This window comes from Hermetia illucens, chromosome 5, assembly GCF_905115235.1.
Source record: "Hermetia illucens chromosome 5, iHerIll2.2.curated.20191125, whole genome shotgun sequence".
NCBI lineage: Eukaryota > Metazoa > Arthropoda > Insecta > Diptera > Stratiomyidae > Hermetia > Hermetia illucens.
The window spans coordinates 23,070,931-23,088,584 of record NC_051853.1 but is presented as its reverse complement, the minus strand read 5'-3'; the positions used below and the strand labels follow the sequence as shown (position 1 = coordinate 23,088,584).

At 43.0% G+C, this 17,654-nt stretch overlaps 1 protein-coding gene across 1 annotated transcript; it reads left to right on the top strand.

Annotated features, from left to right (window-relative positions):
* Positions 1 to 425: 425 nt before the first annotated feature.
* On the top strand, positions 426 to 17,431 carry LOC119657904. Its single transcript, XM_038065064.1, has 3 exons — positions 426 to 709; positions 870 to 1,157; positions 17,260 to 17,431. The coding sequence occupies exons 1-3, from the start codon at positions 608 to 610 to the stop codon at positions 17,323 to 17,325; spliced, it is 456 nt and encodes a 151-aa protein (XP_037920992.1). The 5' UTR covers positions 426 to 607; the 3' UTR covers positions 17,326 to 17,431.
* Positions 17,432 to 17,654: the final 223 nt, after the last annotated feature.

Here is a 17,654-nt window from a genome sequence, read left to right as displayed (position 1 = left end):
AACCTAATTTTAAGGTAGCTTATCAATTCCAAATGAATTCTTAATTGTTTGCATGACCTGCTTCCGATCAGCCACCTCCTACTGTGCTATTCGGCACAATTTCTTTCAGTTCAAATATTAGACAGTTTGTATCTATAGATTGTAGACAAATCTTGTATCTACAGCCCATTCGGACTTGCAGTCGATTAATTTCACTGTTTCCTTGGAAAGTCCATGCGTTGCATTACTGATAATAGGAACGTGAATATTTTAATTAGTCAGTTATTAACGTGTTCCTTACAAAGCACTGCATTCGCTGATTTCTTTAAGTTCTCGTGAAAAAATATGATGAAAGGTTATCAGTAAAACATGAGTAAACTTCAGTGTGTGGGTAGCAATAACATCCAGCAAAACTTGCATTCGAGCACAATCAAGCCGTACTAAAGTTTGGCACCAATTTTCTGTAGACTTAAGTGTCCGCTTTCCGTTGAGCTGGTAGGTCGTCTTCTCCCAAGTCTCGTCGAGAAGAAGTTCATCGAAAAGATATTTCATCTGAAAGTCTGCCGTTAAGATACTTTCCAGTAACTTGTCTTAATATCAAGAGTTTCTGCAGTGTAAAGAAGTGAAAATGATCTGCAAGTTTGGCTTGTTCGTTACGATTTGTGTAACTATTTCCGCGGCTCAAAATTTGATCCCACAAGATCAAAAGTGTGCCAAAAACGGTGAATATGTAAGTTATGGATACAGATACATAATGTCTTGTACAAATATTCTGTTGTCTTAGACTAGATTAGGATGAAACTAATCAGAAGCAATTTGTGCTAATTTCTTTTACTTTTTTGTTAGCTATGTTTCAATACCATTTTGATAATTTTTCCTGTTTCTTCCAGTGCCAGAATCATTGGGACTGTTGTTCAAATAGCTGCTTAAGTTACCTGTACAAATGTGTGAAATCGTACAATCAACCACTTCCTGGCGAGGCACCAATAGTTCTCACACTAAATGTAAGGCAAGACGTTCCCGGTGACAGTATGACTCTGCAGCAGTTAATTGATAGATTATTTGGACCAACCATACGCCCCCAAGGAGCCTTGGCTACTCGTTTTGATACGGCCGATATGAATACTCAGGCTCCTTTTGAAGGAGTTATTTCAAACTGCAAAACAGTTGGTTCAAAGGTAAGATAATATTTTTAATGCCATAAATAAGTAAAAGTGTGAACTTAGTAATGTGTTTTGTGGAGAAAGCGATAGGCATACCAGTGTCCTAATTCTCAGTTTACTTTCATGATTTCCGTTGTTTTAATCAGAAATATTAATTAGTTATGCCTATGTTCCACCCATGTCTCCCAACGAGAGGCTAATTACTGGAGCTTCCGATTTCACAAGTTTCTCACAGCTACGGTTTCACTGATTCCCTCTGAGGACTCCGGTCCCAAAATCATGGGATCACTTTCTGTGCCATCAACACTTTTGTATCATGTTAGTTTGCTTCCTAGGATTGCTGATACTCCCATACTGGTTTCGACTTGATTTGGTATGAAGCCTCCGTTTGAAAAACAACGATGCGTTTACTTAGAGATTATGATATGTTGTGCCTTGGGTCCGCTTCATGTATCTTATTCCTAGCTCTCTCTACTGTTTTAGGGCCAACTGTGTACCATAATGTGATCGTTAATTCAATGATTCCAGTCCTCTCAAATTATCGTGGTTTTGACTCTGGAATCGAAGCAACATTTGAGTGGTGTAAAATGTATGGAATCACTACCCATCTCCATAAACTCCTATATGCAGTTCAATTGAAACCTGCATGTTATAAGCCTCCCGTCTCTTTTCACAATGAGTTCCAATAGTGACAATGGCAGGGCAAGCCTCGTTGAGCTCTTCATGGCAGACGTAATGCCCTTGCCGATCGAAGAAAGTTTCTTGACAGTTTCCCTTCTTCGCCCACCATACTATGGTCCATAGGTGAGAAAGAACTTTATAACAACCTGATATATCGTGTTTTCTTTTCCCTTGTCTTCCCTATGATCCTTTTTGTAGTGAGGAAAGCGTACTTGCCTTTGTTAATTACATGCTGCAGATTTTTGACCCAATTTATCTTCGCAAGCAGAGATCAGTCCGGGATACATTGCTCTATTTGACAATTGAACCCACTACTAAAAAGGGATAGGAATTTGAATTCACCCAACTTTCTCCTTTTGGGAAATGCCAGGAGACTAGTCTTGTTCAGATTTATTGTGGAATTCTCCCATTCACACGACTTCTTGCTAAACTCAGAGCCTGTTGTATCAGTTTCGAAATTGATTGCATATGAGCATGATATATCATCAGTATCACCAGGAGCATGGTATCCCGGTTCCTTCAGTAAGACCAGTAGTTCGTCCATTTTAAGGTCCCAAAGTAGCGACTCCTCTTTGCATGTGATATTATCATCACCAACGGCACAACAACCTGTATCAGGTCTAGACCTGCGTAGTAAGGAACTCCAGACACGCGGTTTTATGGCAAGGTCCACCAATTCGATACCCCTCAAAGCTGTCTGGTGTCCTGACCTAAGTCATTGCCCTAGGTGAGGCAGGGTCTGGCACGTCTTTTTTGTATTGCCCTTATAGACTTTCCGGGCTGGATCATCCTCATCCATACGGATTAAGTGACTCGTCCACCGTAATCTATTGAGTCGGATTTTATCCACAACCAGACGGTCATGGTATCGCTCATAGGTGTCGTCGTTATGTAGGTCCCGGAATCGTCCATCCTCATGTATGGGGCCAACAATCCTTCGGAGGATTGTTCTCTCGAAGACTGCCAAGAGTTCACAATTTTTCTTGCTAAGAACACAGGTCTCCCAGGAACACATGAGGACTGGCCAGATCACTGTCTTGTACAGTAAAAGCTTTGACCCTATTGTTAAACGTTTCGAACGAAACAGTTTTTGTAAGCTGAAATAGACTCTGTTTGCAGTCAAAAACCATGCCCGGATTTCATCGTAATAGCTGCCAGCGGTTGTGATTTCCAACCCTGGATAGGAGCAATTATCAACGGTCTCAAAGTTAAATCTCCTATCTTCATTGTTTTCGTTTGACGAGTGCAATTCAATTTTTTTCGTTCTTTGTTCTTTGGCGATGACGTTGCCACCATGTACTTCGTATTGCCTTCGTGAATGTACAGCACGAAATTTCCCGCCGTCTGCTCGATCTGGATGGAGGTAGACTGTACATCTCGGATTGTTCTTCCCATAATGTCGATATCGTCAGTGTGCATTGACATCTGCATCGGGTATCACATTTTGCAGGGTCAGGTTAAAAAGGAAGAATAATTGGGCATCCTCTTGACGTAAACCGTTGTTGACCCCCAAACCCTAACCTGGAGGAACAGCTAGTACAGTTTTTCCCGTTTTTAGGCGCGAGAGACTCGCCTTCATACTTCTTCGTCTGTAGCTTTTCATTAAGAATGAATTCCCAGCGATCACCACGTGGAAGTGGAGATAGGGTTTGGTAGTAGAGCTTTTGGTGTTGGTTTAGCAGGCGTTTCCCAGGTTTTGTGCTCCATTGTGGATACCAATCCACGTTTCGCCCTAGAACCTATACTACCATTTGACCGCCTGCCAACAAAACGCCGCGAGCTCAAAGCAGTTGGCAAACCACAAGCGCCCAGGATTGGGATTTGAATCAACGTCCGAAATCTCCCAAACCACTTTCATCACCTCGCTTAATAATCTAAAAACCGTCAGTTGTTACCACTGTGTCAGCCTGTTGTGTCAGCTCTGAAATTATTTGCATATGAATATGATGACATCATCAATATGTCCTTGGGGCAGGACATTCCGGTTCGTTTTGTAAGACTAGTAGTTCGTCCAATCTAAGGACCCAAAGTAACGAATCCTTCTTGTATGTGATTTCGTACAGAGCCTCAATACACAGATGTGTTTCAGCCACCCTACCTTGCAGAAACATCTGCAGCAGTCAATATGTGCTTTCTATACCGAAGCTCTTGCAGCGAACTGGAGCAGATTGTATCGAAAAGTGCTTGCTATCTATATTAGGATTACAATACCCGTTGATTTGTAGTTTCTCTGAATTTTCGAGGGCAGCTGATGCTTGATAAGATTTTCCTAATTGGTAAGGATACTGATTTCAATGCCGTCCCCCCCCCCCCCCCCCCCCCCCCTTAAATTTCGTTTGACAGCAGATGAGACTTCTTAGCCTACAAACCTTATTTTGGTCTTTATTTCACCTCGGCTTTCTTATAAAGTCATCGGTATTTAACCCGGTCGAATACAGCTTCCTTCGATTTGAACTAGATTTTCCTTCAGAAGTGAAAACTCTGTTTCCTTGTCAGTTGTTGGGTATACTTCGTCGTGTCTATTGAATTCAGTGTGCTTAGGTAATTAGCTGAATGTTTAGATAGACTCCCTAGATGCGTATTCCTTCTGGAACTATTCCCATCTCCTAACAGACGAGTAGGTTTGGGTTTCTTGATCCTCTGCTGCATCGGGGTAAAATATCAGAGGAGTTTGAATTCGAAGGCGAAATCAGTCAGGTTTGAGTCCTGTCGCCAATTATATTTCTTGCCGTCATCCGTAACGTTCTCCCTGCTGCCTTGTCCGGAGGTTGTGGAGAGCTTCAATGGACCATGATATTCTTCAACAAAACACCGCGACTATGAGTCGTGGACCTTGGGCCAACGGCTCTGAATTCGAAGAAGCAGGTCTAAAGGTCGAGCTGAAGAGAAATACCATGAAAATTAGGATTCGCAGTCTGACTGTCTATCCGTATGGTTGACACACTTATAATGAAAGTCGACTCAGTGCCCCGGTTGTCTACTATGCAATAGGGTCTAATAATATGCTTATAAAGCTATTCATCCCTCCTCTTTGTCGTTTTGATGCTGTCTGACCATGACGGTGTACGAGGCATCAACACCAACAATTGACTAGAAGCGACGTATGACCAGGTGTCTCATTTCCCCGTGGTAGTCGCGGGCTGCAGGTCGTACGAGAAAAAATAATTGTAATAGTACTAAGTAATTCTACACATTTTCCCTACTGTCTTAGTTCGAGTCGCTACTAAATCACTTAAAAGTCATTCAAATACTAATTGCAGATTTGGCAAATATAGATATTCTGAGCTATATATATATTAACTTATGCATTTGTTATCGAGTCCGTCCGTCCTCCCATTTTCGTTCACTACCCAAAGTTCGTAGATCAGTACTATGCTATGATCGGCTTTACTATGCTGCGGAATTTTGTGCGTTGCCTTCAGCACTTAGCGTTAATTTAAATATGATTTTGCTGGCTATTTTAGACAAACGAAAGTAACCTTGCAGTTCCTGCTTTTTAGTTCTCTTAAGTAGTTGTAGCACAAGGGTCAATCCGTCCTCTTTTCGTTTCAAACTGATCACTTTGCATTCCTCGCTTTGGATATTCACACTTGGAATGTTTAACTAAGCGCGCAGCTATACCACGCCGTTAGTATTTGAGATGTCTGTATTCGGACTACAGTTCAGCTTGTTGGTATTTATCACCTGCCGAGTCTTGTCAACCAGCAGAATCGGACCACCACATGGAGTAACGAGTGACATCGTGATTTGTGACAAATCTTTGGCCGTCTAATTCGCATATAAGCATATAAACTGAAGCCCAGTGGAAGGATCATACTTCTCCAGATTAACCGAGACCAGGTTTGCTCGACTCTCAGCTTTTCTTCTAGTTACATTTCTAGCGGTCAAAGGGTAGTATAGGTCCCGGGGCGAAACGTGGATTGGTACCCACGATGGAGCATAAAACCTGGGAAATGCCTGCTGAACCAACACCAACAGCTCTACTACCAAACCCTATCTCCACCTCCACGTGGTGACCGCTGGGAGCTCTTTCTTGACGAAAAGCTGCAGACGGAGAAGGATGAAGGCGAGTCTCCCGCGCCTAAAAACGGGACAAATTGTACCAACTGATCCTCCAGGTTGGGGGTTGGGTAGGGCTGACAACCCTACACGGAAAACAACCGTTACGAAGCCACAACAGGAGCCTCGGATAGGACGGATATTAAAACGACGGACCCGGCAACGACAAAGGAACAACGATTTGCGCTTTTTCTCATGGAACGTGCGCTCCCTGTACAGAGATGAAGCTGATAAGCAGCTAGCCGATACCCTGTCCCAATATAGGGCTGATGTAACTGCGTTGCAAGAGATGCGATGGACAGGGACCGGTTTCCTGGAGAAGAGCCACTACACCATATATTATAGCGGCCATCCAGTAAACCATGTGCTCGGAGTAGGTTTCTTAGTCAGCCAAAAAATGAAACCTGCTGTTATCGGCTTTGAAAGTATAAGCGAACGGCTATGCACTCTGCGCTTGCGAGGCAAGTTTAGAAATATAAGCCTCATAAACGTTCACGCCCCTACAGAGGAGACTGCAGAGTCGGAGAAGGATACCTTCTACGAGGCAGTAGAAAGAGCCCTCGAAGCCTGTCCCAGATATGATATCAAAATCATACTTGGGGATTTCAACAGCCAAGTAGGGAAGGAGCCCGTATTCAGGCGATACGTTGGCTCCCATAGCTTACACGAAAAAACAAATGATAACGGACTGCGGACTATTCAATTAGCAGGGTCACACGAAATGGTTGTTGGAAGTACCTGGTTTGCGCGGAAAGCGGTCCACAAACATACGTGGGCCTCTCCAGACGGGACCACTTTCAACCAAATTGACCACGTGTTGATCGAACGCCGCCACCTCTCAGCCTTGATGAATGTCAGAACATATAGGGGGGCCAATATAGACTCGGATCACTATCTCGTTGGCATGGTGCTCCGAGCTCGAATAACAATACCACCTAGAATCCCCTCTGACAATCAGGTGAGAGTGAACACTGAAGCCATCCACAACACAACCCTCCGCGACACCTATAAGAGGGAAATGGATGCCGCAATAACCGCAGTCAATAGAGCACCTGGAGATGAAGCATCAACTAATGATCTTCACAACCACCTGAAGAACGTTATCATGGATACGGCCACAAATATACTTGGCCCCAGCCGCAAAAGGAGTCGGAACGGCTGGTTTGACGATGAATGTAAGCTAGCAACGGAACGGAAGAATGCCGCATACCGAGTAATGTTGCATTCTCAAAGAACGCGGGCACGCGCAGAGACTTATCACGAACTCCGTCGAGCGGAGAAGCGACTTCACAGACGGAAAAAGGAAGCCTGGGAGAACCAACAAGTCTGTGAACTAGAAAAGTACAGGGAGCAACCGCACCAGGCGCGGAAGTTTTACCAACAAGTCAGCAGGATGAAGCCTTATACACGTCGATGCTCATCCTGCCGAGACAAAGAGGGAAATCTGATTTCCGACAGAATGGGCATATTAGAGCGATGGGTTGAGTACTTTGATGAGCTACTGAACAACCAGAACATCGGCGAGTTGGAGGTCCCGCCAACTGAAGACGACGGACAAATACTGCCACCACCAAGTTTAGGAGAAACAGTCCGTGCAATTCATCGGCTAAAAAATCATAAGTCGCCAGGAGCCGATGGAATTACAGCCGAATTGGTTAAATATGGAGGCGACCAGTTACACCAAGTGGTTCATCAACTTGTGCTCAAGGTATGGGACAGCGAATCAATGCCTGACGATTGGCAGCGAGGCATAATCTGTCTCATACATAAAAAGGGAGATATCACACAGTGCAGCAATTATAGAGGTATCACGTTGCTGAGTACCATCTATAAGATATTCTCCACTATCTTGCTAGGCCGGATAGCCCCATACGCCCAGAACATCATTGGCCCATACCAAAGAGGCTTCACTCCAGGCAAATCAGCAACAGATCAGATTTTCGCTCTGCGGCAGGCGATGGAAAAACTGTTGGAATATGGACAACAGTTGCACCATCTGTTCATCGACTTTAAAGCCGCCTATGATAGCATAGCCAGGGTAAAACTGTACACGGCCATGAGGGAATTCGGTATCCCGACGAAATTAATAAGACTGACTAGGCTGACCCTGACCAATGTGCGAGGCCAGATAAAAGCAGCAGGATCACTCTCAAGACCATTCGACATCAACAACGGTCTACGACAAGGGGATGCGCTATCATGCGTCCTCTTTAACCTGGCCCTCGAGAAGGTGATCCGTGATGCTGAGGTGAATGCAAGAGGTACGATCCTCTTCAAGTCCACCCAACTACTGGCCTATGCTGACGATATCGACATCATGGGAAGAACCACCCGAGACGTTCAAACTGCCTTCATCCAGATCGAGCAGGCGGCGCGAGATCTTGGGCTGCACATCAATGAAGGCAAGACAAAATACATGGTGGCAACGTCAGCACCGAAGACGAATCAACCAACAACATCAAACCGCACTGGTCAAACACAAACACGAACAAGAATAAGGATAGGGGAATACAACTTTGAGACCGTTGACAATTTCTCCTATCTAGGGTCGAAAATCACAACCGATAACAACTACGATGATGAAATCCGCGCACGGTTGTTGTCAGCCAACAGAGCCTACTTCAGCTTACAAAGACTGTTCCGCTCGAAACGTCTCACCATAGGGTCAAAGCTCTTACTGTAAAAGACTATGATCTTGCCAGTCCTCATGTATTCCTCGGAAACTTGGGTTCTTAGCAAGAAAAATTGCGAACTCTTGGCCGCGTTCGAGAGAAGAATCCTCCGAAGAATTTTTGGCCCCCTACATGAGGATGGACGATTCCGTAGCCTACACAATGATGAAATCTATGAGCGATACCATGACCGTCCGGCTGTGGATAAAATCCGGCTCAATAGGTTACGGTGGGCGGGTCACTTAATCCGTATGGATGAAGATGATCCCACCCGGAAAGTCTATAAGGGCAATATCTATGGTAGGAAAAGAAGACGAGGCAGACCCTGCCTAAGATGGAGCGATGGCGTGGGCCAGGACGCCAGACAGCTTTTAGGGATATCGAATTGATGGACCTCGGCGCAAAACCGGGATGTCTGGAGTTCCTTATTAAGGCAGGCCTAGACCGGATACCGGTTGTTGCGCCGTTGATGATGATGATAGTCATTTTCAAAGGGTCGCACCTATGTATGTTTCCCAGGTGTTATTTGAAGCATATTTGTGAACCTCTTGCCCGCAGCGTTCTACATGGCTAGGAATTTATTTGCCAGTTCTAGCGTTCAACGGAAGATGAAGTCGCCTATGCGACTGAATAGAGTTCTCTTTTTCTTCCGAAGTTCTTGGGATTCCTTTTGTCTTTGAGATTCGACCATGTTCGTCCGAAATTTGGTTTGGTTAGTCCTGCCTATTTGTCAAATTTGTCGACAGATTTTGTCTTTCTATTGCCCTAAACAGTTGGCAAGGACTGGAATTTCGTCTCACTCCAAGGTACGTATGGATGCGCCATTTCGTTTAGTGTTCGGGCGCTGGATTGGTCGATCTGTTTAGGGGCCCCGATAGGTACGTAAGGCTAGTGACTATGCAGAGTTGTCCGTTACCCAAAGGCTCCCTTTGCAACTTTACTTTCCCCTGGTGCCATTCACCCATCAACTTCGGGACGTAACACCGTGGGTTGGGGTTTTTCAATTACCACTAGGCTTTGGAGTTAAACCCTGCGGTTTTGTAGGAGTTATGTCCTAATATCCTCCTCTATTACAACAAGGTAGGTAATTCCAACAAGAAGCGTGATCTGTTTGAAGACCGAAGGAACAATTTCGAAACGTAAATGCATTCAACCGCGACCTTTCTTACAATTTGAGTGCTGTTGTTGTCGCAAAAACAAGGAACTACTTCTTTTGGAAGTACTAACACGCTTTTCCTGAATGTGTGAACTTGGAACCCATATCCTCTAGTGGTTACTGCAAGTCACTCGAACATAGTAAAAATGCTTCTATTAGCTCTAGTAAAGAGGCCATAAGGAGTTAATGTTGATAGAGCTGGTGTCACCTCTGCAAGTAATAAATTACTTGTCCATTTCAGTGTAACCTCCTTCTCTTTTGTCTTTTTATTGTGATGACACTCAACAATTTAATGACTCATCCGAAAATAACTTTTAATTCTTTTCATTCATTAAATACTTAAATGACTTGCTTGCAATGAAGGTGACTTTGAGTTAACCGTGAGGAATATTGTGTGTGGTATTAAATCAGTAATGGCAGAACCGGCCCATGGTATGATAGTGGAACTGCAAGAAATAGGTATTGCATTCCTAATAACCCATAGTTGCTCCCAAATTGAGCCTGATCGATTTAGCGTTTGAATATTCGAGGAGCTCTAGGGGATGTTTACAGGAAGATATGCTGCCCAGCATCCCTTAGCCCTCAGAGCGCAAACTGAAGTAACACTAATAGGAGTACAAATGGCATAAACAAAAACAACGAATGAGGCTACAATAAGATAGAAATATCTCTTCATACATATGTATTTACTACAGGTCTATTTGTGGTAATTATAGGCTCTGAATTCCTAGAAGAGTATTAAGACAAAAAGCTATTATTGATTGTGCACATCTTTTTCTATTTAAACCAATTGAAGAAACCGGTCTTCAGTAGAAACGTAACAATATTTATTATCTCTCACAAAGCCCTCACAATAATAATTCGATTGAAATTTTCGGGGCTTTTTTTTTAATCTACATATTTATTCTGTGAGTCAACGAGCTCCATTGGCAAAAAATATGTTATGGTAAAATACCAATTGAAAGCAGCAGCAAATGCACTTTTGAATAATAAAAATTTCGAAGTAGTAACGATTAGGGATTTTGACTACCATCATTCATGGAATATTGATAAGATTCACTGGTTTATACGGGAATGACAATAATCGTACATTCCGACCAAAGTGATTTCAAGATATCTTTCCTCTCCGTTGAGGGGGAATATCCGGGCTAAAATATTGAATTACAAATAATTTTTCTTATAAAATGATAGTCACCGAAATCATTTATTAATGGAATAATAATAACTATCAGCAAATTATATTTTTAGAAATTTGGCAGTTAAACGAATGTAGTTACGAAGACGACCTACCTCGATTGAGAAGATAGTGAACGTTGAATAAATTCCTCGATAACTGCACATGTGCATTATCAAAAGAGCTTATCATCTTGACCGGAAAATGCAGTAAATTACACGATTATTACGCACTGAGAAACATATGTACATATTTTAAACGCAAAATGAGCAAATTAAAAAGCCTTAATCTTGGTGCTAGTCAGATACACGGTTTTCGAACGGATTGAAAAATAAAAGAAAAATGTAATTCAATACAATTAAGATGGTAGAGGTTGCCCTGTATATTGAATTGTTTATATAATTGCGGTAGACCGTAACTGTATGACGCATTTAACTTCAGAACAACTTAACACCCATATAACGACGAACCGAACCAAGAGAGAAAAATGTGGACCCCAATTTTGAGCTAAACACTCAATTTGGCGGACTTAGGACTCCCATAATACCTTCTTTAGCCTGATTTGGACGACTCTTTGACTGCAATTTGATTCACACCTATGCATTGCAAGACGAGCAGTATCTAAGCTTCCTTTCCTTTGGACGAAACTTTAAGTCGTCTGCTTCTTTATAAGGTTTTTATTAAAATCGCTATACTATGTCTGCCCGCCTTTTCGTTTGTTTTTTTTACCTCCATCTATCTTCAAAAAACATTGGCTTCCACAAGCTAATGTGAGAGATTCACCCACTGCAACTACTCCCGATTCCCTTGACCACCGTGGAACCACCACACGGTATTACATTATGGGGCGAAGTTAGCTCATTCAAGCTTAGTCTCTTCCGTACGGGGTGTCCACAACCGCGATTTTTTTGTCTCCTCTCCCCTTCACGGTTTGCACTGGACATAACCAATTATAGAATTGACCGCATTCCAATCCTCCTGACACGTTGGCATTCTCCGGACCAGATTTTTAAGGATTTGTTTGTAAAACCTTTGATTGCTTCGATCCCGTGTCATTATACAAAATTAACGTGTCTGTACCAATGCGTGGGTCCGCACCGGATCTGAAAATCACCAAACAATGAATTTCGCGGCCGTCTAACGAGAGCTAAACTTGGAAAATAAAAAAAACTGCTCGACCGCGCACGACCCGGGCCCGAGTGCCGCGATCGAGGGAGTGAAAGATCCACGAAGGATCACAGTCTCAATTATTGATTCTTCTGCCTCAGTTTTTCAATGAGACGTGGCCCCACCCACCCTTCCACGATATCCTCAGGCCATTATTTAAGACGATGTCCCTATATGTGTGTTTTGCGGGAGCAAGGAGGAGGAGAGTGGAAGGAAGTCCTCAGATCTAGGAAGCCTAGTTATATTTCATGATCCCATATATTCATAAAATACTCATATATTTACAAATCACCAATTAAAAGTGATAATTAAAATAATAAAATAAAATTAACCATAAAAGAACTCTATGCATCCGAGAATTCTTTCTGAAGTCAATGATGAGATTGTATCCCGACGGTGTGCTGATATGCCGCCGCTGCAACTACAATCATATGTGTATTGTAGCGCAGTTGCGGCTGTCAGATGGCACGGTCGGAAGATTCACTTTCTCGTTATTGGCTTGAGTGACCGAAGAGATTCACCATAGAAAATTCGTCTGGAACGTCGGCAGGACTCACTAAGGCAGAACATTGCTAGGTTGATTCAAATCAACTCTGACAATGCCAGCAGATGGGTGAAGAATAAAGTATAGAGGGTTTACAGGAACTATGCCATCCCCAGTGAAACACCCGTAGTGGAAATTTTGGCCACACTAAAGCAGAAGCTTTCTGTCATATGCAGTCGGTTACGACGGCGAAAATCATTCCAGACGTGTCCAGAATGCAACCTACGCGAGGAACCAGCGGAGATTTTCCAGATCACACAACGAATCCCAACAGACAGTCCAGATTTCGGTGACGGAAGCGAAAGAATATTGGGGTGGACTTTGGAGGTTACCCGAGTCGGCCGGAGGAATTTCCACTCTTCCTCACTGTGGGGATTACCTACCTTATCCCTAAGAAGGACACGGTGCAGGACCCCGCAGACACAAGATCGATTACTTGCTTACCAACCCTCTACAAATCCATAACGTCCATCATTAGTGAAAGGGTCAATGCGCACTCCGAAACCAACAACATTCTATCCAAGGAGCAGAAGGGCTGCTAAATTGGTTCAAGGGATTGCAAAGAACAATTCATTATTGACTCGATAGTTGTGGGACAAGCAACTGGAGGCCAAAGAAACCTCTTTAGTGGCTATATTGATTATGCCAAGGCTTCCACAGCGTCTCACATACCTGACTAATCGATGTCCTATATCTGCATCGCATTGATCCGAAACTAATAAAGTTTTTGACGATAGTCATGGAAGGGTGGCACACCACCTTATCAGTCCCTTCACCTGAGGGTACCAATATCTCAGAGCCCATCCATATACGGAGAGGCATCTTTCAAGGGGATTCTTTGAATTCCTTTTGGTTTTGCATGGCACGCAATCCCCCCTTTCATAGCTACTGAATGATGCTAGAGGTCATGGTTTTGCAATAAAGTATGGTGTTAAGTGCGAACGCACACACTTGATGTACTTGGATGACATCAAGCTGTATGCTGGTACTGACGACCATCTTAGAAGTCTGTTGCGAATAATAGACATGTTCAGGCGTGATATTCGGATGGAGTTTGGATTAGACAAGTGTCGAATCCAAGCCATCCGAAAAGGTCATCACGAGGCGCCTACGGGACATAGGATTGGTGAACCCCACGTCGAAGTTATGACCGAGACAGACTTCTACAAGTACCTAGGACTTCTACCAGGAACCTTACTCGCTTTCCCTTCACTGGCTTATGCATTCGGAATATTGCCGTGAACGGAGACCGATCTAGAAAACGTTCAGTGGCGAATACGGACAACTATGTCCAAATTCCAAATGCATCATCCAAAGTCTGCCGTAGAGCGGATTAGCCTGTCTCGTGACATCGGACGTAGTGGCGTGGTTGACGTGGCGGCACAACATCACCGCCAAGTCGACTCGCTACTCGCTGCTCGCTTATTTTTACAGCAAAGAGCAGGCCCTTGCGTGCGGCTGTCTGTAAGGCAACTGTGGGCTGACTCCACTTAGGATCGATCTTTCAATCCTCTGAGTGGGGTGAAGTCGAACCAAGTGCGGATCGATGAATGGAAGTCAAAGGCAAGGTACTGTACACACGTAAATTGTCATTGGCCGCCATTTATCGATTTGCATTTTTCGAACAGATGGCTGTGTGCTGGGGAGCTCTTTGCTGAGACGGAATTCGCGCTGGGGAGTGATTGCTTAAACCGCTGTATCTTCCTCAGTTTTGCTCCGATTCATCTCTCTCATAATATTCTGGAAACGTTTTTCTTTCAGAAAATCAAATACAAAAAAAAAGTGAAAAAAAAAAGATGTTTTTGAGTTTTTACTCCACATTAACTTGATGCCGCACCGGACCAAATGGGGAGCAACTTACTCCCTCTCTTTTTGGTCCATGAATTTCCACTCTGATAAGCATGTTGGTTTTCACTTAGTTGGTGCGATTCAGCGTTTCCAATTGATCTTCTATCGTCAAATGAATTCTGGATCGCATAGGGAGCTTTAAAGCCGCCTATGATAGCATAGCCAGGGTAAAACTGTACACGGCCATGAGAGAATTCGGTATCCCGACGAAATTAATAAGACTGACTAGACTGACCCTGACCAATGTGCGAGGCCAGATAAAAGCAGCAGGATCACTCTCAAGACCATTCGACATCAACAACGGTCTACGACGAGGGGATGCCCTATCATGCGTCCTCTTTAACCTGGCCCTCGAGAAAGTGATCCGTGATGCTGAGGTAAATGCAAGAGGTACGAATCTCTTCAAGTCCACCCAACTACTGGCCTATGCTGACGATATCGACATCATGGGAAGAACGACCCGAGATGTACAAACTGTCTTTATCCAGATCTGGCTGCACATCAATGAAGGCAAGACAAAATATATGGTGGCAACGTCAGCACCGAAGACGAATCAACCAACAACATCAAACCGCACTGGTCAAACACGAAGAAGAATAAGGATAGGAGAGTACAACTTTGAGACCGTTGGCAATTTCTCCTATCTAGGGTCGACAATCACAACCGATAACAACTACGATGATGAAATCCGCGCACGGTTGTTGTCAGCCAACAGAGCCTATTTCAGCTTACAAAGACTGTTCCGCTCGAAACGTCTCACCATAGGGTCAAAGCTGTTACTGTACAAGACTATGATCTTGCCAGTCCTCATGTATTCCTCGGAAACTTGGGTTCTTAGCAAGAAAAATTGCGAACTCTTGGCCGCGTTCGAGAGAAGAATCCTCCGAAGAATTTTTGGCCCCCTACATGAGGATGGACGATTCCGTAGCCTACACAATGACGAAACTATGAGCGATACCATGACCGTCCGGTTGTGGATAAAATCCGGCTCAATAGGTTACGGTGAGCGGGTCACTTAATCCGTATGGATGAGGATGATCCCACCCGGAAAGTCTATAAGGGCAATATCTATTGTAGGAAAAGAAGACGAGGCAGACCTTGCCTAAGATGGAGCGATGGCGTAGGTTAGGACGCCAGACGGCTTTTAGGGATATCGAATTGGTGGACCTCGGCGCAAAACCGGAATGTCTGGAGTTCCTTATTAAGGCAGGCCTAGACCGGATACCGGTTGTTGCGCCGTTAATGATCATGATGATAGGGAGCTGCACTTTACTGTCAAGAAGTTCATTAAACTTTGTTGTGTCCGTGTTCTTAGAATTATGTCTTTTGTAATAACAAGATATGTTTGTCGATGGTCAAAAGAATCTTTTATGGTCGAAGCCGATCAAGAGGGAGTGATATCTCAGAAACTAAAAGAATGGTGAAATTGACCGTGAAAGTCCGCCCACAAATCTCGAAGCTCCATCAAAGCGCTGCATCAACACGTGTTTACACGCCTGTGTACTAGCCAGGTTGAGTTGTCCTCTGAGCACGGGCATTCCAGTCCATCTATCGAAATACCAGCACGAAGGTAAATCTGGAGATACAAATAATGAAAGAAAAAAACGGCCTGGAGTCGGGAAACTCTAGACTCGAGCACCGAAAGAGACACATGAATTTTATGCAATGACACTTGAGGGATCGAAGTGCTCAGAGGACCCCCCACCCCCATATTCCCGTGCAATAGATTTTCATGAAATGCAAAAGTTTCAACGCCAATAACTTTGTTAATAATTGCTGGATTTCATTCAAACTTACCAAAGTTATGCGCTATACCAATACACGAATCTTGTACTTCTCGGATGAAATTAAGGTTTTTTATTATTTTTTATTAACTTTATTGACCAGATATCGAAGTGAGGCCTAGATTTCGTACAGATACACCATTTGAATTTTTTTCCGGCTGGATAGGTTCTGAGAACGACACTTGTTTCACTTTTTGGGGCACCCATTTTTTCACCCATTGTTTCACCCAATATAAGAAATAGAATCAGTTGTGACAAGTACTAATCGGGTCCTTTCGTTTGAAACCCTCTTGACCATATTCTTTGTTTTACGCAAAGCCGTAAAAGAACAATAGCTCTTGTATCAAAGATATATAAGAGCTGTAGACAGGATGAGGTTTTGGCAAGCTGGTGGTTAATGTGAGCAACCTTTATTTTTGCAGGCATAATTTTAGTCCAATGTGAAAATCGTCCCTAACTGAAGAATCTGCTACCAGCGTGGATCTCACCGAGCTTATCCTCAAGTTTGGTCAGAAGTTGTGCTTTCTTGCGTTTGATTTTTCTGGATATTGCCACAATTGGTGGTGCAGCAACGCCGTGCCCCCATCCCCAAGAAGGTTCGCCTTCTTTCACAATATCTTTCGCTGTCGTGGTGCATGGATTCGTTTCCACATACCAGCTTCCTTTTTTCTTGCTCAGTTCACGTGGTAAATCATGGTTGGCCAGAGCATTAAAGGTGATTTTCATCCATATATAATGCATGTATTGCTAAACTGCTTCTAAGTGGTGGTCATGGGAACATAAGCAATCCTCTAGTATTTATAATCTTTTGTTATTGAACTATTATTTACCACGAATGTTTGCTTTTTAGAAATTGTGTATAACCATAATATGATAACAATTCAATTCAGTAATTTAAGTTTTGTATGTAATTTTCCAGTCAAAATATTGAGAAATAAAAAACAATCTCTACCAGAAAAAATAAATACGAGATTGTTTTCAATTCTGAAGAAATATCAGATAATACTAAACTTTCCATTTTTCTTTTTCCAGTGTTTCCAAAACGATGAATGCTGCACGAATGTATGTCATGGATTCCTCCACCAATGCGTAACATAAGAAATAATGGTACTTAAAGTACATACACAGCCAATACATTATACCCAGAATAAATTAATAGATTAAGAATCTAAATTATCACATATTATATGTGTATCATATTTCATTCCAACTTGTTTTCATTTAACATCTGCGTTTTAGTTTTAAAAGGTCAAATTTACTACAGAGTGAATTTTTTTATATATATACAGACATTCCATGGAATGCTTATGATTTGTTTTCGGCAATTTACCATATGACGCACAGAATAGTATTTTATTTGTAGTTCTTATATAAAAATCCATTCTGATGTGGTTTTTGCTCTTGTGAAACCAGAAAGCAATCACTGA